The sequence below is a fragment of the Dama dama genome, chromosome 27 (assembly GCF_033118175.1).
Source record: "Dama dama isolate Ldn47 chromosome 27, ASM3311817v1, whole genome shotgun sequence".
Taxonomy (NCBI): Eukaryota; Metazoa; Chordata; class Mammalia; order Artiodactyla; family Cervidae; genus Dama; species Dama dama.
In genome coordinates, this window is record NC_083707.1 from 21800800 (window position 1) to 21825078 (window position 24279).

The 24279-nt window shown below is 45.0% G+C and overlaps 1 protein-coding gene across 2 annotated transcripts in view; it reads right to left on the reverse strand.

The window, feature by feature from the left end:
* Positions 1–24279, reverse strand: part of FHOD3 (formin homology 2 domain containing 3) — a 518587-nt gene that overhangs the window by 24199 nt on the left and 470109 nt on the right. For both annotated transcript variants that reach the window (XM_061130778.1, XM_061130777.1), the window contains 5 exons: positions 19653–19835; positions 17860–17979; positions 16360–16521; positions 10422–10612; positions 4323–4515 (listed from right to left, as the gene is read on the reverse strand). In XM_061130778.1, coding sequence (XP_060986761.1) covers positions 4323–4515; positions 10422–10612; positions 16360–16521; positions 17860–17979; positions 19653–19835 — 849 coding nt within the window. The remainder of the gene's footprint in view (positions 1–4322; positions 4516–10421; positions 10613–16359; positions 16522–17859; positions 17980–19652; positions 19836–24279) is intronic.

Here is a 24279-nt window from a genome sequence, read left to right on the forward strand (position 1 = left end):
AAGGCCCCAAAAGAGTTTGATTCAGGGCCCAGGTCAGAACATGGCCCAGAAATTCATGCTGAAATGGAGTCTGGCAACACTCACTTCTCGTTGTGTCAAAAATTCAGTTGTTTTCACAAGCATTACACTCCCATGATGAGATTCTCTAATTCTAGGCTGAACAAAGCATATATGTTTTACAAGAGGTATGCTATAGTATCAGGCCATATGCACACAAAGACAAACATCTGGATGAAAAATCAAAAGACAGTTAGAATAACACTTGAAAGAGCAGCTCCATCCATCCCCGGCTTCCTCTTTTTTACCCACCATCTCAGCCCTGGTGCTGGAGCCCAGGACACAGCTGTGGCTCGTACCATCTGCGTGGCTCCTTCCTCATCCTCAGTCTGGGCAGCCCTGCCCTGGCCTCTGGTTCTGGCATCTGCACCAGGGTCCGGGGAAGGAGCCACCACCCATCCCACCCCTTGTCCACCTGTCCAGCAGGAGGAAGAGATTCGCCGACCCTGCCACCCTTCACAGGGCCTGGGACTCCAGGACAGCTAGGAAAATGCAGTTTCCCTTCAGTCAGTCCCTGGGACACACACCACGACGAGAACCCATGTAAGGAGGTTAGTGATCACACGGAAACCCAGCAGGAGACAGTCATGCGAGGTTTAATATGCTGAACAGGGCTGGCGCGCCATGCTGCTCATGTCAGGTTAGATTCTACGGCACACTCGGGAGGGTCACGCGTGGCATTCTCCATGTTTATAAACATCCTACCTCAACTTCGTCTTCTTCGTCAGTCTACTCGAGAGGACAGGACAGGATGGGAAAGACAGAAAGGATTCTCAGAAGGCACAGAAGTCAGCAAAGATGAGATCATGGCAGTGCCACATCAAATTCCAGCAAAAGGACTCAGCCACCGCACCCAGGGCACACCCTTCTTGATGTGAGTTGCTGAGTCCTGCCTGCATAGCCCTCCTGTCTGGACACTCTCTCTGAGAGCCCCAAGACCAGTCCTGACCAAGGTCAGGCCAATTTCCTGAGGCTGCCTTGGAGGACAATAACTGGTTCACCTGGTCCCCTGACCATTAAAGACCTCTGTTCCCCGGTCACTGGGCTGGCCATGTCCCAGGGAACACACCACCGCCTGCCAGCCATCAGGACTTCCCTCCGCCTGTGTCCGTCTGTCCACTGTGTCCCCTCCTCTCACTCCGAGTGCTGAGCCTCTCCTTGCCCAGGCTGCCAGGTCTGGGTCCCCCTGAACCGGCCTACACACAGGCCACTCAGGACAAGGGGGACCACTGCCTGGACAGGATGGGTCCCCTGACTCTTTCCTCAGAAACATCAAACAATTTTTAAAATCTTACCTGTCCCTCGTGGAGGCTGTCTGAACGGACACACCATTCTTTTAATTATCACCAGCCAAACTGCTTTAAGTAACCAAATAAAATACTCCTTTTCAAAAAGCAAATTGAGGGTGAAAGTCATGTCAATTTCTTAATTCTAAATCAAACACATCCTCAATTTAACTTGTGTTTCCACTGAGGTTACAAGCCAGGATGGCAAATCAGACGCAGGTTTTTCAGAACTGACTAAACTTTTGGGAGCCGAAATGACAAAATGCTTCCAGTTCTACACTGCCTCCAGGCAATCAGCCTTGTGATGAGTGATGACTTTTTTTTTTTTTTAATCTTAGAGCTTCTTTAATTTAACCAGATAGTTGGCATTGTCCCAGTGATTAGCACACGTGCTTACCTCTAACTCTCTCAACACCCCCCAGTCACTAGCATTTGCTTTTCACAGAAGAGGAAGCTGGGGTTGGGGAAGATTAAGGATCTCACCCAGGAGGACCACGGCCCTCAGCAGGGCTCTAAGAGTCCTGGGATGGACAGCCTATGTTCTCACTGCCCATCTAAGGTGTGATGAAGGCAGAAAGGGCCACACTTGCCTTATGCTGTCTTGTGTATGCACTATATTGCCTGGAACTAGTTTAGGACACAAGGAAAAAGGCGTGAGTTAAGTTCTCACTGACCCTTACATGGCAGGACTCCTGGAGAGTTAGAAAGGAGGCCGTCTGCCCATTCAGAAATGGAGAAAGAAGATGGGGGAGAGGCACGAGAGAGTAGGTATGGGGCTGACTGTGAATGCAGGGTCTTCAGATTTTACCCAGACTTCTCTGTGCCTCATAAAATGATGGTTTTCCTAAAGTCCTCTCTGTCTAATTGCAACCACTTCCATCCTCATTATTCAGCATCTATATTAAGAATGACTTCCCACAGTTTTCTCTAAAAACCACTTCCAGCTCTGATGCTCAGGGGCTCTGCGACTCTCTATTGCCTGCTTTTGTTTTCAGTTGTGCATATGGGTCGTTTTCTACCCGGATCATGACACCCTTGGGGTACAAGTTTATCTGCTACTGTACTCACATCTTCCTAGGAGCCCTGTGCCTTGGTGGGTACACAATGGGTGCTTAACTGAGAACTGGAAAAACCTGAAGCTGTAAACTTTGCTTTGAGTGACAATATCCTAATCTTCCAGCAGATGGCAATCTTTCTACATGAATGGTGTCACTCGCCCCATCAAAAACAAGGGCCACCTTGAGGACGAACCCTGAAGAAACCTGCGTTGTCCAGATTTCAATGCGAATTTAAGTATTTTTGAATCCAACTCTAGAAACATTTACCCCTGTTTATAAATAGGAGGACTGAATATTTTCAGAAAAGGACACAATTTAAAAATTAGTGGGATCTGTAAAAAAAAAAAAAAAATCTCAAGAATTTGGCAAGAAATTCTGATGTGTTTTCATAATTATAAGCACATTGAGTTTGTATTTTTCACAATCCAGTGTGTCTCACGGCCACAAACCTAACTACTTCCCTTTTTAAACTTTTTAAAATAATACTTTGGAATGAAATGTGGGCCACGGTTTGCCCAAGTGGTTCAGTTTGCTTCCTGAGTCGCTGTCTTTCCAGGAAGCTGAAGATCCAGTCGAACCCAGATTTTACGAGAGGAGATAGCAGACTCATCTGATGGCATTGGTCTTCAGAACAATCTGTAGAAAGGGTCCTTTCTGCAGAAATGTGATCTGGGCACTGCCTAAGGTTTCAGCAAATTCCAAGGAAACAAGGATCAAGGGTAGGGTGAATGGTAAGGAGACTAGTCTCTGGTTCTCCTTCAAAATGCCTTAAAATTGAAACACAGTTTCTAAAATAATTCATCTGAGAAGGTCACACCTCTCGGGAATAGCAATCATATTTGCTATTTTATGTCTTACAAGATGATTGATCACCGTGGGCACAGAAGGCAGCCTCAGTGAGGTCGTCTTAACTGATCTTATTCCTTCCCAGAGAAACCTGCCTGACTTGGGTTTAGCAGAGGCTTGCAACCCCCACGATGAGGTCACTCTCTGTGTCTTAATCCTTCACCTATTCTGGTCCCTGGATCTAAGAGGCACTTTGCTTCTCAGAGCGATATAAAGAGGGGCAGAGCCTCGCAAGCTACAGTCCACGAGGTCGCAAAGAATTGGACATGACTGCAGTGACTGAGCACAAATTTCACAAAGGCCCAGCAGAAAGAGGCACCATAACTACGTGTCTTTGTCTCTGGCGTCTTCACACAGGGCTTTGCCCTCCACAAGGCACCCATGGTGCGTGTCGGCTCGGTGCTGAGGTGGAAGAGATGGAGGACAAGCCCAGGGGCTGGGGAGGCATGCAAGTGTGCAGGGCTCCCCAAGGAGCCATCAGAGACTCCTGCTAAATTCACTGCCCTCTGGGTTCTCCTCTCTTATTTTCTAACTCAAGAGACTGCCAAGAGCCCATAAGATTATGTCTTTGAGCAACCACATCAGTTATTTCTCCATTCAAATGCCTAGAATGGGTGGTCCAGGTGTCAACTGATTGATTAGCTAATACTATCACAATTATTAAAATCCTGAATCAATTCCCAAATCAGAACCTTTGTCTTCCTATGGTAAGTGTCATCTTTCAGACTTTTTCTTCTCCTCTTTCAATTCTAGCCACTTCATAAGGGTTGAAGATGGAATCAAGTATTCAACGTCATTAGCATCACACAGCCCACCAAGCTAATTACTTGTGTAGTAGGTTAAAGTTCCTCCACCAGCCACCCCTCCTGAATTTACACCCTAGTTTGAAGTTCATTATATTTCAGGTTTTCACCGAAGTGGTAGAGGGACAGTTTAAGAGCACCTTTTAAAAGAGGAACATTTTTTTCACGGTCACAAGAAGAGAAAAGTGCAGTCTCTAAACTGTGGAGAGGTTCTATGGTTGATCAGACATTCAGAATAAATGACATAAAGAAACCGACTTCATGAAACTTACATCAGTGATCATCTTCCCCCGGGTCTTGTTTCTCTCTCTGTGGTTGGCCCGTTTCTGTTTCTGCTGCAAAACTCTCTCCCTGGTGGTACGGTACTCCAGTGCAAACTCACTGATGATCCTGCAGAACTTGTTTATGTTCACTTCCCGAATCGCATACGGTGGGTGGCCCATAAAGAGGAGAAAGGAGTGGAACCTGCCGTGAAAAAAACAATGGTGGCAAGGACTTCAGGTTTAAGACACAAAAATCAGCTGTCTGCAGACTTTCGGTTAAAAAAATAATAATAAAACCCAATCACCCAAAGACATTGTTCTTTGTTCTTGGGGTTCTTTGAGGTTAAAGAGTGAAACAAAGGTCCATCTAGTCAAAGCTATGGTTTTTTCCAGCAGTCATGTATGGATGTGAGAGTTGGACTATAAAGAAGGCTGAGAGCCAAAGAATTGATGCTTTTGAACTGTGGTGTTGGAGAAGACTCTTGAGAGTCCCTTGGACTGCAAGGAGATCAAACCAGTCAATCCTCAAGGAAATCAGTCCTGAATATTCATTGGAAGGACTGATGCTGAAGCTGAAGCTCTAATACTTTGGCTACCTGATGCGAAGAACTGACTCATTGGAAAAGACCCTGATGCTGGGAAAGATTGAAGGCGGGAAAAGAAGGGGACAGCAGAGGATGAGATGGTTGGATGGCATTACTGACTCAATGGACATGAGTTTGAGTAAACTCTGGGAGTTGGTGATGGACAGGGAAGCCTGGCGTGCTGCAGTCCATGGGGTCATGAAGAGTCGGACACGGCTGAGAGACTGAACTGAACTGAACTTAGAGTGAAAATGTAACCAGAAGTCAAGTTCAACTAACTTTCTCACTGACGGAGGTGGTGCATTTTCAGGAGATTAAGTACTTTTTCCTACTTGTTTATCTGTGTTTTAATTTTTTTTTAATTGGTGTGTAAAACTTTTATAAGAAAAATGATAAAGTACTATTCTAAGAAAGGGCTTCCCTTGGTGGCTCAGCTAGTAAAGAATCCACCTGCAATGCGGGAGACCTAGGTTCAATCGCTGGGTTGGGAAGAGCCCCTGGAGAAGGGAAAGGCTACCCACTCCAGTATTCTGGCCTGGAGAATTCCATGGACTGTATAGTCCCTGGGGTTGCAAAGAGTCAGACACAACTAAGCAACTTTCACTTTCACTTTTAAGAAAAGTATTGCACGTTTTCTAGCTCATATGAAAACTGAGTAGGGGTAAAGAAATGCTGCTTAGCAATTTTAGGGGACTTAAATGAATAGATGGAATTGACAGGAACATATTTTGAATAACATGCTAATTAATGATTTGTAAAAAGATGTTTATAAGCAAATAAAATTTATTTCAGCTATTTAGTATATAAATTAAGTTACTGGATTCTATTTACTTAAAACTTTTAGAAAAGAAAAATGAGCAAAGATGTGTCTAATTTTTAGTTATTCAGGAAATGAGAGAGAAGTTACCAGGAGACAAAGGAAAATTTTTGTATACAACAAACAGTATGTATAATTGATATCACTAATTGTAGAAAAAATATTTTTGATCACTCTAATTTGTACAGCTTAATAGGGGTTTGGTATGTTTTTCAAATGAGAGACAGTAGATTATTCTATCTGTGAAGAATACTAAAGGAAAGCATACAACATAAAATTAGAAAGGGATAGAAAACTGCTATTTACAACCAAAAATGCTAGTTAAAACCATAAATCTAAGAAGAAATAAAGTATAAAAATTCATGACTTTGTATGAGAAAATGATTTCTTAGATATGATACCAAAGGCGTAGGCACCCAAAGGAAAAAAAAAATAGATAAACTGGACTCCATCAAAATTAGAAACTTCAAAGGATACTCTCAAGATTGAAAAGACAACCCAAAGAATGGAGAAAATATTTGTGAATCATGTCTAATAGGGATCTATGTCCAGAATATATAGATAAATCTTACAACTCAACACTAAAAAGACAAATAAAAAATTAACAAAAGATCTGAATAGACATTTCCAAAAAGATTATTGGCAAACAGTCAATAAGTACATGAAAAGATGCTTAACACCATTAGTCATAGGGAGATGCAAATCAAAACCACACTGAGACACTTCATACTCACTATGATGGCTATAATAAAAAAAGACAGACAATCACAAGTGTTGGTGAGGATGCACGGAAACGGGAAACCTCACACGGTAGTGGTGGGAACACAAAACGGTTCAGCCGTGGTGGAAAGACAGAGTTCCTAGAGAGTTAAATACAGAGTCACTCTGTGCCCTAGCAGTTTCATTCCTATGCGTGCATGCTAAGTCACGTCCTTGTGTCCAACTCTTTGAGACCCCATGGACCGTAGCCCACCAGGCTCCTCTGTCCACAGGATTCTCCAGGCAAGAACACTGGAGTGGGTTGCCGTGCCCTCCTCCAGGGGATCTTCCTGACCCAGTGATCAAATCCATGTCTCTTAAGTCTCCTGCATTGGCAGGAGGGTTTTTTTTTTTTTTTTACCACTAGTGCCACCTGGGAAGCCCCTTCATTCCTACACATTTACTCAAAAGGAATGAAACTATGGGTCCACACAAAACCTACACAATCCCATGACAGCACTATTCGTGACAGCCCCAAAGTGGAAACAATCCAAGTGTCCATCAACAGATGAATAAACAAGATGTGGTGTCTCACTCAAAACCCGCCCCACGACCTCTCTGACCTCACTGCCTAGGACACCAGTAACACTTGACGCCTCGTGATTCTTTGCACAAGCCCACCTCAGGCCCCCCATGTGGTGTGAAGGGGACCCTCAGGGGACACAGCTGAGAGTTTGCAACGCCTGTGAGGAGGGGCAGGCAGTCACTCCACTGGGAGGACCACAGGCCCTGACAAGGCATCCGGGGCCAGTTCTTCCCTAAGCCCAGAGCATCCCTGCCACAGACAGCAGCCTGGATTGCTCTCTCTTATCCCTCAAGTTTCTGTCCGAATACCACCTCCTCTGAGAAGCCTCCCGCAACCACCCATGTAGAACAGGACCTCCTGGCCACTCCCTGTATCCTTTATACTCTTTAATTTTTCTTCCTGGCTCTTATTACTACCTGACATTGTTCCCTGGAGATATGATGTGATGTTATATGCATTAGGATAGGATACTATAATATACAAATATATGTAAGATGAATCAAGGGAGAACCAATCAGACCACAGCTGAGTCCTCTTTCATACATAAATACAACCCAAGCTTCCTTATCCTCCACTTTTTAGAACATTATTTTTATCTAGAGGGGATCCAATCTTAACATATAAATTGGAGATATGATTCAAATATACACTGTGCAAACAGAGAAGTAAGTACATCGCACGCTTGAAAAAAGACTCAGATGTCCATTTGAGAGGAAAGACTGTGGCCTTCCTACAGAAGAGCAAAATGGGTGTATCTTTAAGGGAATAAAACATTTTAGGGAATTTTTTTTTTAACTGGAGTACAACTGCTTTTCAATGTTGTGTTAGCTTCTGTTGTAAACTGTATGAATCCGTTCTATGTGCACATACATCCCCTCCCCCTTGAGCCTCCCTCCCACCCACCCCATCACAGTGGTTTGAGGGATTTTTGTTAAGTTTGTAACTTTCAGGACACATGGCAAGAAAGTCTAAAGGTTGCAGAGGCACTAGTTGCTCTCATCAGTGTCCCGAGGCACGAGCCAAACATCTCTGACCATTTCCACCCTCCACCGTTTCCCTCACGTGTGTCCATGAGTGGGGTGTCTGGCTGAGGGTGGGGAGGGGTGGATCTGGGGGCACCGGGAAGCCAGTGTGGGTGTTCACTTGTTTTCCACCTGCCTTTCCCCAGAGAATGCTGTGGCTCTCCAGGCCTCCCAGGAAAGCCTTCCTCCCAACTCTCACCTGGCCCCCTCTGCAGGGCCTGCTGTGGTGTAACTGTAGCCAGTGACTCTGGGACTTGGCCAGGGGTTTGCACACCCACAGATTTGGGGATGCCTGTCACTACAGCAGCAAAAAGGGCAGGTTAGCCTGTCGATTCAGACCTCCCGAACAAGATGTTCTTAGGCAACGGCTTGAAAGTCAGGTTTTGCCTTAAGAGAACTGCCTAAGTTCTTCTTTCTGCCCCTTTATTAAAAGGGGCCATTGGAGTCACTAAGTGGGGGTGGGGGAGTGTCATCAGACAGGAAAGGGAGGTGGAAGCACCTGCCCCATTAGCTCCATGGGAGCTAGAAAAGAGGGGGAGGCCAAATGGGTGTCCAATAATGAGCCTCCGGGATCCAGGTCACACAAGAGCAAGCAACAGCTGGGCAACCAGCTTACCAGGAAGAATAGGCAATCAGAGCAAATGTTATATGCATTATATACATTTTGCACATGCAATATATATATATTCACACATGTATATATATACATACACACACACATAAACACACAGACATACACAATAGCTTAGGGAACAGATGTATCAGCAAAACAGAGTTTTAAACTTTCTGGGATAAGATGGTTACTGTGACCAGGCATAATAGCTTTACAAGACTTTCATAAAACTGCTCCAGTTTCCTGACATTCCAAATGGAAACTATTTGTTTATTTGAGTCATTTTAAGTTGGAAATTGCTTGTATCACACAAAGCATGGAGGGCCAAAGCCGCTTACATTCTCTGCCTCCCCTCTTTAACCATGTTAAAAGCAGAGTGTACTTTGCTTTCAGTAAGAAATCTGACAAAACCTCTGATAAGACCCTCCTACCCGGAGGGCAGCTGTGAGGTCCAGATGAAGTCCAGGGAGAGAGACTTACAGCTGAACAACTAAATTCCAAAAGTACTGAGTAACAGATAGTTGTCAACCTGGAGGGAAGATTCTGTCCCCTGTTCTTGTCCGGTCTAACACTTAGAGACTACCCCTGCCCACCAAAAAAGCCTGGATCAAGGCCCAGGATGTATGATTACCCAAACAGTACATGATACACACTGGGAGAGGGTTCACAGGCAGACAGGAAAAGGAGGTTTTTAAAAATTCAGTGTGGGTGCCTATGAAGGAGGGAAAGAAGGAAAGACAGAGAAGGGAGGGAAGGAAAAGAGAAAAGATTTTTTAAAATGTGAAATGTACAAGGGTAAGCGAACATGCCACATGTTTGTTGGAGACAGTAATAAAGTACTCAAGCACAGGAGTGGGAGTGAACTTGAAGTGCAGGTCTCTGCGGAAGGCCTGCAGTTTAGACGCCCCGAGGGAGGCCTGCCTTCACAGAGCTGCAGTGAGGCCTGTTTCAATAGGTCTATTGGCAGAGCACCTGCTCCAGGGAAACCACGGCCTGCAGGCCTGCACATCTGGTCACCACGGGGCGAGGCCCAGGACAGAGCACTCAGACTCCAGAGGCCAGCGTGAGGGGCCTCCAGCCACGTTCTGCGACAAGACAAAGGAGAACAAAGTGGGGGGTGCCTGGTAGGAAATGGCCTGACCTGGGGAGCTGGGACACCCCATCCCGATGCTGCTACCACGTACAGGGAAGACAGCTCTGGACCACCGTGGAGCCGCCCTAGACCCTCACCAGCCTCCCTGTAGAAAGCAAGGCCTGCCACGTCACCGCTGTGTCTCCCCGGGGCCTCGTGGACCCTGGGACTCTGAGGAAGGCTGGTCTAGAGGATGACGCCCATTGTGGGGTGTGGTCCGCCTCCAGGCAGGCTCAATACAGAGCAGCCATCGGAGAATCCAGGAGTGAAAGGTCTCGGAAGGCAGACTGTGGACAACATGAAGAAGGGATTTTCCTAATAAGTCAAGCTGCCTTGCAAGGCTGTGTACTCTCTATAGGCAGAATTGCTCAGTTAGGTGCAGAGACGCAGGGGCCAACTTGCCAGAGATCTTACAAATCCAATTCCTGATCGAGTAGGACTTTTGGATGATATTATCTCTGAGATTTCTTCCAAGATTCAATGGCATTACTGCCATGTGTGTGTGTAAGAAAAATTAAGTGGACTGTCCATCAAAGGTACAATGCTATGAACCAAGAATACTCAGTATAATGTTTGTATGTGTACATCTTGTTTTGCAGAATATTTTCAACATGCCATTTTACTGATATTTGCATGAACTCCTCAATTCACTCACCTGTTAATTATTCTTCTGTGGACAATTTTTAAAATTATAATTCGCTCTGCACAGTCTTTTAGGAACTCTGACATTCGCTGTTTTAAAACTGGTTTCATTTCATGTTTTGCAATTGCCTTGAGGTGATCCCATGAAGCTTTGCATCGTCTTTCCATCTGACATAAATTATCCTGAAGTTGATCAAAGTCAACCTGAAAATCAGAGAGAGAACAGTACAAATGTGCTGAAATAACCGGACATCCACCTGACCCAGGAAACCAAACTGCCTCCGGGAAGAAACAAACATCAGAACCCAATTTACATCTTGAAATACAAACATATTTATGGCCTAAAAATTATCCACATGTGTATTTGTCATTATCTCTACATCACATTATTTAGTGATAAAACTTCTCCAAATGAACTGAACACAAGTGTCATTTTTTTTTTTGCCATATTTGGAAAGAAATCTTAAGAAAGTCTTTGGGAACTGTAAATTAAAACATGATATCAATGAACCCTAGTACAAGACGAACTGAGCAGATGTCTCATAAAATTTTTCAGAGCTCTCTTATTCTTTAGATATTTCACTTGAGGTTGGAGGAATTCACCAAACTCAGACATGGATGGTCTTAATATGTTGGGGCCAGTTAAGGGGCAGCCAGCTTCTCTTCACCATGATCACTTTTACACTGTGTGACAAATTATTTATCCATTCATTCCCTCATTCAAACAACACTCAGGGAGAAGCTAGTGCATGCCAATGCAGAAAGATCAATGCAGAAAGAGACCAGCTTGCTGTTCCACAGGAGGCACATTGTACAGACAGGTGACCACAGAGCTCTGAGGATGTACACGACCCACCAGGCCTCGGTGTCTGGGTGAGACTCAGAGTGTGTGGTCCACCCCCATCTGTTAGCAGATGCAAACCATGTGTGCACAGAACAGATGTGATAGAGCATTCATTTTGCTCTTCGGGGAAGTGGGACCAGTTGGTATTGACTGAAGTGAACTGAGATGAGGCTTTCTAAAGGAATGTTTTGATGGAATTTCTAGTCTAAAAATTATGGGAACCAGAGAGTTATCCATGAAGTAAATACACTGAAGGATATTTAATGGAGGGAGAGGTGAGAGAGAGGAAAGACATTGAGAAGACTAGGAGGGGGGAGGGAGAACTAGACAGACCAGTGAGCTAGAGGGAGGCGACAGAGGTGGATGGAGACTGAGAGATGGAGGGAAAGGACGAGGGACCAGCAAATGAGGGTCAGGAGGAGAAAGAGAAACTGTGGCGAGGTGAGCTGCCATTGCTCAGATGCTGTGACTGTGCTCACGAGAGCAGGGCCTGGAGGTGAGTGCCCATAAGGACTGGCTGGAGTGACCTCAGACCTCCAGCCCCACCCTGAGATAGATAATGGAGGAGGCCAAGTCAAGAAAGGCTGATCCTGTGAGAAGATGTGTCACGAGACAGGATAAAGATGTGCTGAGCAAAGGGGATGTCCAGGGGGTCAGGCAAGACACCACACGTCATGAATTTCTTGGGTGCTACAGGTGCCAAAAACAGAAAGCAAGTTTAGGCAGAGGCTGGGGACTCGGGTAAGCACTCGGGGGTATGGGACATTGAGAAAAATCATTTGCCTGAAAACAAAGGCATTTGGTATCCAGATTAGAGAAGGCTACATTTTCCTATGATACAGTGGAGCTGAAAAAAAAAATCTGACATGTTACTGAAAGAAAAAGAAATGCAGCCTTAGAAAAGTAGGACTGACTAGTTCAAAGTGTAAGTCTAAAAAGGGATCCAGATGACCTGGGATCAACACGTACTATCGAAGAAGTCTAGGAGTTTTGAAGTCCGTTGTAACCTGTCTAATCATTTGCACCTGGCGGCGACTTTGAGTCACAATATTTTTAGTAACTTTAATAAATTTAATAACTTCTGTTCAGCTCAGAATGTACTGAGTCCTTGGTCTAACAGGTGATGCCTGTCCAGCACTGCAGTGGGCACAGAGTGGGTGAACGGACACCATGACGTGAGAGAGAGTTTTCAAGGAAGAGACTCCAGTGTGAGCCTTTAAAGGCAGGGAAAGCAACCTCACTGCCAGTGGAAAGCAGGTGGGGAGCCTCTGACCAAAAGGTGTTTGAAGAGGGACATTAATGCAGCATCTTTTGAGGAAGAGCTGCAGGGCTGCCTCAGCTGGCTGCCTGCTGCGCTGATGGCACCACCGTGATCTGAGTCTTCACACTACTTCATGGCCTCAGATCCTATCACTGGCCCCATTTCCTGGAGGAGAAACTCTTGCACAGAAATGTTAAGGAACTTTCGGGAGGCCACATAGCTGGGAGGTGGTGGAGCTGGGATTTGAACCCAAATATCTCTGGCTCCAGAGTCTAAGTTCGTAACCATCAGGTCTTAAAAGCCTAGGTTTGTCCCTAAAATATTCCGCCCTGGGGAGACAGCTGGCCTGGTCTTCTGTTGCAAGCAGGGTCATCGCCAGGAAGCCCTCTCCTGACAAGAGCCCCATATGGGTCACTTTCTGTGTGTAAGAGGGCAGAGAGCTGTGCTGGGAGGCAGTCAGATCTTATCACGTGAGTCTGGGCTGGGGCAGGGCAACTCAGGGACAAGAGCCGGGGCTGCAGAAGGGACAGCATGGGGAAAACACACAGTGCGCCAGATTCTGAGACACTCACACCTTCAAAATGCAAAGCCAACAATCCTTCCCTTTGAATGTGAGCCAGCTGTAGTGACTTGGTCCTAATGAAGAGAAGGTAAAAGCTGGGTCATCAAAAGGGATGAGCATCTGCATGGAGCTCTATGTGCTCTATCCCAGATCACATACTTTGGGAAAGACCATCTGCTATGTCATGAGGACACTCAAGGATGGGGGAAGCCCACGTAGGAGGGAACGGAGTCTCCTCTCTAAGAACCAGCAGGGGGGTGAACCACCATGGGGAGAACTTCTCCGGCCCCAGTTGAGCTTTCAGATGATGGCAGCCTCAGCTGAAATGTTGACTGAAACTCCAGAAGAGAATCTGAGACAGAACCATTCATGAAATGTTTCTTCCTGTCTATTATGGGTTGAAATGTGTCACACCAAGATTCATATGTTGAAGTCCCAAGCCCCAGTATATCAGAATGTGACTTGATTAGGAAATAGGGTCATTACAGATGTAATTAACTGAATTAGGATGAGGTCACACTGGAGTAGGGTGGACCACTAGTCCAATATGACTGGTATCCTTACAAGAAGTGGAAATCTGGATGCAGACACACAAGGAGAACATCATGTGAAGGTGAAGGAAGAGGCTGGGGTGATTTCCAGCAAAACCATCAGAAGCCAGGAGGGAGATATGGCACAAATTTCTCTTTCAAGAGGAACTTAACCCTGCCAACAACTTGATCTCAGATTTCTGGACTCCAGAAGGGTGGGACAAATTATTTCTGTTTTTCTAAGTCACCTAGTTTGTCATGCTTTGTCACAACAACCCTAAGAAACTAATACATTATCCTAAGCCATTAGCTTTTGGGGTTATTTGTTACACAGCTGTAGATAACTAATACAAGGGAGAGCCTGCACGGTCACCTGCCTTCACTTCTGGAGCTGTGGGGTCAGGTCAGTGACCACTTGTCACGATTTCTCTTTGAAAGCTAACCTGACTTGTCAGCACTGCACAAGCCTGTGAGGCACACCCCCCGCCCCACCTCAGCCTCTCTAGGAGCAGCCAGAGCTGTGCCCACCTCCACTCACTTCCCCCCAACTCCTGGTGGGACAAAGTTTTCCTCTAGACACTAGCGTTACCCACTCCTTGGGGGGTTGCAATGATGACCCCCAAAGTAACACGTCAGGGGATGGAATGAATGTGGCTGGGGAATCCCTGATGTAGGTTGTGTACCTGTCTACACAGAAGGTGCCCCTCAATGTCTCCCAACGTCGAGAGTAAAAGCTAAGAAGTGGTGGTAGGGGCCCTCTTGGCCTCCTGTTTGAAGTCACATGATTATTGACTTGGGTCAATAGTCATCCTTCATAACTGCCAAGGTTAGCAGGGAGAAGCAACCCACAGTTCTGGCTTGTGTAGTCAGGTTTTAAACAAGGAAAGGCCTGAAATGGGGGGACAAGCCTGGTTCATGGGCCCTAAGCCAGGGCCAGCACAAGCAGAGTCCACCCAGTAGAAGGCCCTGGAAAGAACAAAGGACTAGATGTAAAAAGATGACTTATTCTTGAAATGGGATCCAGAGGCCAGGAAGACTTCATCTCAAGAATTACTCCTAACAAACTGTCTTCTAAGAAGGTGTTCATGGGGGGATGGCAGAGCAGCAACGAGAAGACTCCTGTTGGGACATTCAGAGGGGCTTTTTGCCTTGGTTAGAATAGTAAAGTAGTATTTCTAAAGATTTCAGAACAGGGCTTGGCACAGAGTAAATATGGTAAGAGTGCCTATGAAATAGAAAAGTCTGTCTACTCTCAGAGTTGCAGGACTGCTGGTCAAGCCTGTTTCTGCTTCAAGGCAGGACCACCCATCACGCTGGCTCAGGGCCCACTGCTCACTGCATCTGGCGGCTGCCAGCTAGAGGAAGGTGAAGGAGGGTCCCAGGCAGCAGGTCCCCAAGACCCAGCTCTGTTGGGGAAGACAGAGAGAGGAGAGCTCCCTGAAGGGGAACTTAGCAAAGCCTTTCCCCCTTCCTGCCCACCACAGCCTCTCCTACAATCATGTGTGCATGCTGACGCTTCGGTCATGTCCGACTCTTTGTGACCCCATGGACTGTGGCCCACCAGGCTCCTCTGTCCATGGGACTCTCCAAGCAAGAACACTGGAGTGGGTTGCCATTTCCTTCTCCAGGAGATCCTCTTGATGCTGGGATTGAACTCACATACATGTCTAGTGTCTCCTATATTGCAGGCAGATTCTTCACCCACTGAGCCACCTGGGAAGCCCTCCTACAACCATACTAGACTCCAGTGAGTCCCAGAACTAAATGCAGTTCGACCAGGTTGTATTTCTGGGAGTTTTCCCACACGGGCCTGGCTCCTATGTCCTACTGACAGCCCTCCCCGTGAGTTCCCTGTTGCTTCTAAGACCCTCACGTCCCCCAGCTCTGCTGTGTTTTGGGATCCCTCTGTGGTTATTTGGCTGCAATGATGCTCCTGCAGTGGGGGCAGCTGGCTGTCCAGCTCTCACGACTAAACCAAAGTTCATGATTTTAACCTGGCAGGCTGCAGTCCATGGGGTCTAAGAGTCGGATACGACTGAGCGACTTCACTTTCACTTTTCACTTTCATGCACTGTAGAAGGAAATGGCAACCCACTCTAGTGTTCTTGCCTGGAGAATCCCAGGGACAGGGGAGCCTGGTGGGCTGCAGTCTAGGGAGTCGCACAGAGTCAGACACGACTGAAGCGACTTAGCAGCAGCAGCAGCAAGCTTAAGAGACTGCAGCTAAGGGGCCAATGCTATACACTGTTTACAGCCCCATAAAACTTCCCTCGGTGTAAGATCACAGGCATGGCCAATCTGTGAGGGGGCAGGGGGCCAGGCATACCCTTAGTTTCCTGGCTCCACACCTCACTGCAGGGCCCTATGGAAGTTTCAGGGGGAGCCAAATTGCATCTTTTGGACATTTTTGTCACCTAAAACCAGCCAGGTGGTTTCTCTGCTCTGGAGAAGCCAGCCTGGTGAGTATGGCAGCTGACCAGGGGGTGTGGGGTTAGGACTGACTGGGAACGGCAGGCTTGCCTCACATACCTCAGCAGGAAAGAATCTGACAGAGAACCAGAGATGGGAAAATGATCTCAAAAGTCAATCAGAAACGGCAGGAGACGAGTTTTATTCACAAACTCTAGAGCAGGGGCTGCAAGCAGCACAGGGGCATTTCACTTCATAGAGCCTGCGCTCTGTAGAGATGGCGGGTGCAAACCCCCAGCTCTGGGGGAGAGGGGCCCTGCCCGCTCCTCCGTGCCCCACACATACCTTGGCTGACCTGGTGACGGCCCCGATCTCCGAGTACAGATCTGAGCTGTCCGGGAAGTTTTCCACCACCATGGTGCACACGTGGTGGAGAAGTGACTGCTTGTGCACCGTGTCTTTGACTTCTGGAACCTTCTCGAGGTAGCTTAACTCAAACGCTTTGGCCTATTTGGGGAACATAACATAAAAGAATGGAAGAACAAGTGTTTTTTTTCTGTTTTTAGTTGGAGGATAATTGCTTTACAATGTTGTTTTGGTTTCTGCCATACAACAATGTGAATCAGCCTTAAGTAGACATATGCCCCTCCCTCTGAACCGCCCTCCCACCCCCGCACCCCATCCCACCCCTCTAGGTCGTCACAGAGCAACCAACTTGAGCTCCCTGTGTTATATAGCCACTTCCCACTAGTTATCCGTTTTACATATGGCAACACCAGCCCAGGTGGGATGCATGAGACAAGTGCTCGGGCCTGGTGCACTGGGAAGACCCAGAGGAATCGGGTGGAGAGGGAGGTGGGAGGGGGGATCGGGATGGGGAATACGTGTAAATCTATGGCTGATTCATATCAATGTATGACAAAACCCAAAAAAAAAAAAAAAAAAAGGAAAAAAAAATACAATAAACTTGACAGGTTTCAAAAAAAAAAAACAAAATAAAATAAAAATCTACTCTATACCACAAAAATAAATAAATAAATAAAAAATAAATAAATAAATAAAAGCTACTCTCTCTATTTGTCCCACCCCCTTCTTCCCTTGCTGTTCTCTATGTTTGCCCTCATCAAAAAAATTTACAAACAATAAGTGCTGGAGAGGATGTGGAGAACAAGTGTTATGCAGGCTGGTCGAAAGGTACAAATGGTTAGAATTAACACCCTCTTGGAGGAGCCCAATATTTAGTTCCTTTAGGACTGAAGCATCTCAGGCCACATGATCCAACAGCCTTAGCAGACCACACAAGCACCAGCCACCCTGATAGAGAAATGAGCCTCCAGCCCTTCCTGATCATGGCCGTCAGCCATGGGCCAGGGCTCTGCTGCTAAATCAGGGTGCTGGGCGTGGGGTTCCTGCCATGTAGGCAGCCACAACTTCCTAAACCCTTCCCTGCTGGGGATTTTCTACTTCCTGGCTAAAGACAGGCCGGTTTTTTGTTTAAGTGTGTTTATAATGTGTATGAGTACAAATATTTAAGTGATAAGCTCAGGGAGAAAAAGAAAAAGAAAAAAACTGTAGAAGAAAATATTTCCAAAGTCAACTGTGACAGGAGCCAAGCTTCCTAAGGAATAATGTGCTTATTTTTTTACATTTTCTTATTTGTAGCAAGATACAGGCTTGAATAAATAAGCCCTGATATTTTAAGGACAAAACCTCTAAATTTTCACCAAAAAACAACACCAGTGAAAACTGTTCAACCGTGCCTCGGAAGATCAGTGATCCACCAGCAAGGGAAGGGCGGGGATTCTGTGACCAGGGAGGCAGAAGAAAAAGGATGGGGAGACTTACATTAGTTCCATTTAGAAAGTTCCCAATGGCTAAGAGAGTAGACAGGATAAAGCCCAAGGTTTTATTGTTCTCCAACTGGTCTATTCCTTCCTTCAGGTCCAAAAGTGGTTCTGCCACTTCCTTTCAATTAAAAAAAAATTAGAAGGTGATAGAGTGTACACTTTGGCTTTACTTTGTTCTTTCACATTTTTGTACAAGGTCATAACCAGTGGAGTCCTCCCAGTATAAGGCAATCCCATGTGATTGGCACAAGCTTTCAGGTATGGAAAAGAGCAGAATGGTGACAGGAGAAAGTCTGGCCCCAGAGTCGCTTCAGTGGAGACTAGGTGGGTCCCTGTGGCCCACAGGAGCTTGGCTAGGTGTCTTCCCCTTTTTCTGCCCGTCTCCCAAGTTCTCTCCTGACTATGGTTGATGCCTACAGAACTCATCCTTCACATGTTCCTTCAGCATCTGAACCACAGTCTTCCTCTTTGTCTCCCAGGCAGGTGACGCTGGAAACTGGCATCACTGTCCCAGGGCCCAGGTCTCCTAACATCCCCTCTAGGCACCCTGTGGCTGGCCACCTCTTGGCCTGGGTTACTTTCTAGAAGACCACAATCCTCATGACTCCCACCACCTTCCTAACTCCCACTCTCTCAGACATGTAGCCTGTCCTATAACCTCATGGCCTCAGTCTCTCCTTCCCTCTGTCCTACTGCTTCATAACAGGCCCCCACCTCAGTGTATTCACTGAGGCTCTCCCCGAGCATGGACCCCAAAGCCAGCAGCTTGGACTTCATTCTTTGCAGCCTTACTTCTGCTCAGCAGGCCCTACCAGTCCCCAGCCAAGACTGACTCGATGACCTGTTTTCTCCAGGAAGTTACCTCACTTTGCTACAGAAAATCACCTGAACATGCTGACAGGTTTTGCAACCAAGTTACCTTAGTCCCCCTAGACTTCATCCTTGTCCAATTCTGGAATGAAGTCAAACACAGCAGTTTCTCCTGAAACACCCTAAGCCCACTGCTACCTGTGTGGCCCTCAGTAAGGAACATGCTCTGTCCTTTACAGAAAGAAGAAGATCACACAGCCTCTCCACCTTCCCCAGGGCACTTCTCACTCAAGGTCACCTCCAGCTCACCGTCCATCCCTCCCTTGTTCTCTCCATTGATTCCTTCTGCTCAATCTGCAAAAATACCTCATGCCAGACCAGAGGGAACACCTCCTTCTTCTACTTTCTATTTGAGATGAGTCTTCCCTGCCTTCACTATCAAAGTCCCTTTCCTTCTACTCTCCTTTCAACCTCTTGCAATCTGTCCATCTCAGGTTTTCTACTGAGAGCCTCTCTCAAAGGAACCCCATGACCTGCTAATTACCACAGTCAATGGCAGTGAGGTGACCATCATCAGATAGAAGGATTACAAGTCACTATCCATATTGTGCTTTTCTGTATTGTCTACATTTTCTACATTGAGCATATAGAGTCAGAAAAACATTTAACAGTTGTTGTTTTTTAACCAGTCAAGTATCAGAGGCTGGTGTCAGGCAGACACTTTATTTATTTATTTATTTGTTTACCATGCTTAGCTGATTTTTATTTTATTTATTTTTTCCATTTATTTTTATTAGTTGGTTAGAATAACCCCTCACTGGTAGTCTGCTTGACACTCAATGTAGACACGACCCCATCACCATCAACTCACCCTTCAAACCCTGTCCAGGAATAACACTTCATTACGTTCACCACTAAAAAAAATGGACTTTCTCAACCCTGGGGACATAAGACTGGCTGCCTTGCTTCCTAAGCGCTTACCTTTTCTGTAGTTTCATAATCCATTTTGAATGCCCAGAGGTGGAGCCGTGCCGAGAGCTCGCTGATGGAGGAGAGTGTCAGGAGGAACTGCTCTGCGCTGCCCAGGGGCACCTCAGGGTTGGCCAGCTGTGCTTCCTGAATCTTCTGCTTCTCCTCTTCGGTGGGAATCATGGTTAGAATTTTCTGGAAAGATGGAAAGATATCGTATACTCTTAGTGATGGACCCTGTGACATTTCCAAATTCATAGGGTAATTTTCCAGCCAGGTAGGAGAGAGATTCTGTTGTCAGGGCTCTCATCATAAACAGGCGCTATATACAAATAAACTTTCTAGCAGAGAAGCCCTACGTAGCATCTAAATTCACATGCAATGGTTTTAACGTTCCATCTCTCTCTCTTTAAATCTCCAGTTTCATAAGCAACTTTCCCAAATTTCCTGAGTCTTGTACATGAAGAATATTCCAGGCAAGAAAGGGATGGGAGATGAGAGAAAGGTGAAACAATAAAAGATTAGAGAACAGCTCCCTGTTCCTTAAGAAATAAAGTGAAACATGTTAAGAACATATGTTTCTTCTCATGGATTAATTTCAGATCTTACAAAAATAAATCATTTCCAAAGAACTCAGGTTAACTTTTGTACTACAGGTGATACTATAATTTTAATTGTTTTAAATATTTCAAATGTATTTCAAGTTTTATATAGAAATTACAACATTTTAACATCAAACTCAAGTCTAATTAAGGAAAAAAGGATGATGGTCCTTACAAAGAGCAATACTTACCTACTAATGGAAAGAGTATCACTTTCTGCTTCTATTTGTTTCTGCTAAAAGTCAATTTTGGAAAACAGAGGAAACAAACAGGTGTCAGAAGGATTATGAGTCTTATAAGTTCAGATTCCTTAGTGATTACATTTTTAATGAAGGTCAAAATTCCCATCATGTGACGCTGCACATACAACATTATTAAAGAGAAGGTGTCATTATTTTTCTCTCATTTAACAAATGAGAATATCAAAGCAAAGAAATACACATTGCACCATACTTTTCAGTAATTTACATTAATTCATTAATTCTAAGCAGCTTTAGTTACTGCTCAACAATGGCAAACCTCTGGATAAGGTGTGGGAAGGAGTTCCAGTTCTGGGAGAGATGCACTGTCCCACAGAATGCAACTACACACCCTGGACAGTAGGCAGGGAGCAGCTATTTGAAGACTGTAAAAGAAATCAACAGTAGCAGGTGGACAGAGGGAAAAGAGACCAGAACTAAAAGTTCAACTGAACTGGTAAGGAGTTGACCATTCTCCCTCTGGTATTCTCCAACCTGGAATCAGGCAGCCCAAAGTCTGGAAGAGTGTATCAGGGGCAGACAGACAGCTCCAGGGCAGCCTTCGAGTTCTTTCTCCTGGTGTGGGAAAGGGTCTCCGAGTGGTGGCAGCAGGGTTGGCAGGTCCAAAAACTCACATGAAGGGAAACTTCCTCTCCAATCAGTGGAGCTGTGGCCCCAAGAGGTGGGGCCAACCCCTGTTGCTTTTCTTCTCTCCCCTCACTTGGCTTAACCCCAGACATGGGCACAGTGATAGCAAGTGCATGGCAAAGTGAGGTAGCTAAAGTCCCAGCTTTATTAAAAAGGAAGGCCCCAGAAAACTGGAAAGCAATGGGGAGGTCATGAAAAATGAAGAGCCTGCCAAGCAAGGGCACAAAGCTGTTTCAGAACTTCTGAGCTTCTCCCTGAACTGCTCATGTGTGAATCTGACCTTCAACTGCATGTCAGAGGCTCTGAGACCTTAACTGGACTTTGAAAACTGAGCTGAAACTGGGACCACAGTCTGCGGAAGGTAGGTCAGAATTTGTGGCTTGAACTCAAATAGGTGATGGAACAATTCTCAAGTCCTTTTTATGAGATTAGAATGAGCCCAATAAAAAAACTCAACAAAGATAATACAAGAAAACTCCAGACCAATATCCTGATGAACCAGATGTAAAAAATCCTTAACAAAATATTTTAGAGTATATAACTAAATTCCAATATTTTAAGATATATAAATCGATTGCTATATTTTATATAGCAATATATTTTAAAATAATCTCAAGGTTGGCTCAATACAAAAAAAATCAATCAATGCAATTAATCTACCAGATTAACAGTGTGAACAAGAAAATTCACACAGTCATTTCAATTGATGCAAAGAAATTTTGATAAGATTCAATTTCCATTCATAACCAAAAACTCAGCAACCTACAATAGAAGAAATTTTTCCCACTTGACAGGTGACGTTAATCCCACAACTCATTTCATACTTAATGGTGACAGGGAGAATGCTTTCCTTCTAAGATGTGGAACAAAACAAGGTGTCCACTCTCACCATTCTTATTTAACATTGTGTAGAAATCATATCAAGGTACATAAAATTTTAAAAATACATACAGATTGGAAAGGAAAAGATAAAACTGTCCCCATCACAGATGGCATAATTGTCCACATAGAAAATTTTGAGGAATCGACAAAACAACTTAGTGAGTAAACAACGTTGCATGATACAAGGTCAATACACACACAAAAAAATCCATTTTATTTCTGTACATTACTAAGGAGCGATTACAAACTAAATTTTTTTAAAAACACTGTTTACAATGAAATACTTAGGGATGAATCTAACAAAGTATGTGTAGGATCTGCCTGTGGAAAGTAGAAATGCTGATCAAAGATGAACTAAATAAACAGGGGATAAACTGTGTTCAGAGACTGAGAGACTCAACATAGTCAAGATGTTAGTCTTCCCAAAACTGATACATAAATTTAACTCAATTCCAATCAAAATAGTATGATTTTTTTTGTGTGGATATAGATATGCTGCTTTTAAAAATTATATGGCAAGGCAGAGGACCAAAATAGTCAATCCAAAATAATTCTGAAAAAGGACGCCCTTGAAGGAGTCACAAAGACCTACCACAAAGCTGCATTAAGACAGTGTAGCATGGGCTGCAGTGCAGGTTAGATACATAGATCAGTGGGACCAAACAGGGCATCCAGAAATAGCCTACGCAGAGACGGCCCAGTGATTCTGACAAAGGTGTGAAGGCTGTCAATAGACAAATGACAGTGTTTTCAACAAATGGTGTTGGACCAACTGGAATCCATATGCAAAAAGTGAACCTCAACTGAAACCTAGCTTCTAGGTAAAGTGTGAGCTGCTCAGTCATGTCTGACTCTCTGCAATCCCATGGACGAGGCCACTAGGCTCCTCCGTCTATGGAACTCCCAAGGCAAGAATACCAGAGTAGGTAGTCATTTCCTCCTCCAGGAGGTCTATTTGACCCAGAGATCAAACTCAGGTCTCCTATATTGCAGGCAGATTCTTTACCATCGGAGCCACCAGGGAAGCCCTTCTAGATAAGTTAACCTCCAGAAAACTAGATAACTTCTAGTTAACTAGATAAATTAATTTCTAGATAACACTATCTTCTAGATAAGTTAACTCAAAAGGGATCACAGATATCAAAATAAAGGTAACACTACAAAACTTTTTGAAGGAAACACAGGAGAAAATCTTTGTGATCCAGGTTACACAGTGAACTCCAAGACATGATACCAAAAAAGAATGGGTTGATAAATTAACCTTCATTCAAATTAAACACTTTTTCTCTGTGAAAGACACTGTTAAGAGAATGAAAAGACAAATTACAGTTCCTCAAAAGATTAAACACAGAGCTATCATGTGACCCAGCAATTCCATTTGCATTTACCCTGGAAAAATCAAACTAAAAATCACACTAAAACTTGTACTTGAGTATTTGTAGTAGCTCTATTCATAACTGCCAGCAACTGGATGAAGCTAAATATTCTTCAATGGGCAAATAGATGAAGAGTCAGTGGTACATCCCTACTCATGATACTCAGCAACAAAAAGGGATCACCTGTAGATACAAACTGCAACTTGGATGAATCTCAAAGGCATTAATCATGCTGAGTGGAAGAAGTCATTCTCTAAAGGTTACTCACTATATGACTCCATGTATGTAACATTCTTGAAAAGACAAAACCATAGTGATGAGTACAGATTCTTGGTTACCAGGGGCTAGGTGGGTTAAGGGTGTGACTAGAAAGAGACAGCACAAGAGCGTTTTCAGCAGATGGGACTGTTCTGAAGCTTGACTACACTGGTCATTGCAGGAATTTATATGTTTTAAACTGAGCTTCCCTGGTGGCTCAGATGGTAAAGAATCTGCCTGCAATGCAGAAGAGCTGGATTCAATCCCTGGGTCGGGAAGATTCACCTGGAGAAGGGAATGGCTACCCACCCCAGCATTCTTGCCTGGAAAATCTCATGGACAGAGAAGCTGAGCAGACTACAGTTGCTGGAGGTGCAAAGAGTTGGACAGGACTGAGCAACTAAGCACTAAGACTCAATAGATCTGGACTCCCCTAAAGTCAATTTTCAGTTCAGTTCAGTGACTCAGTTGTGTCCGACTTTATGACTCCATGGACTGCAGCACACCAGGCTTCCCTGTCCATCACCAACTCCTGGAGCTTGCTCAAATTCATGTCTATTGAGTCGATGATGCCATCCAACCATCTCATCCTCTGACATCCCCATCTCCTCCTGTCTTCAATCTTTCCCAGCAT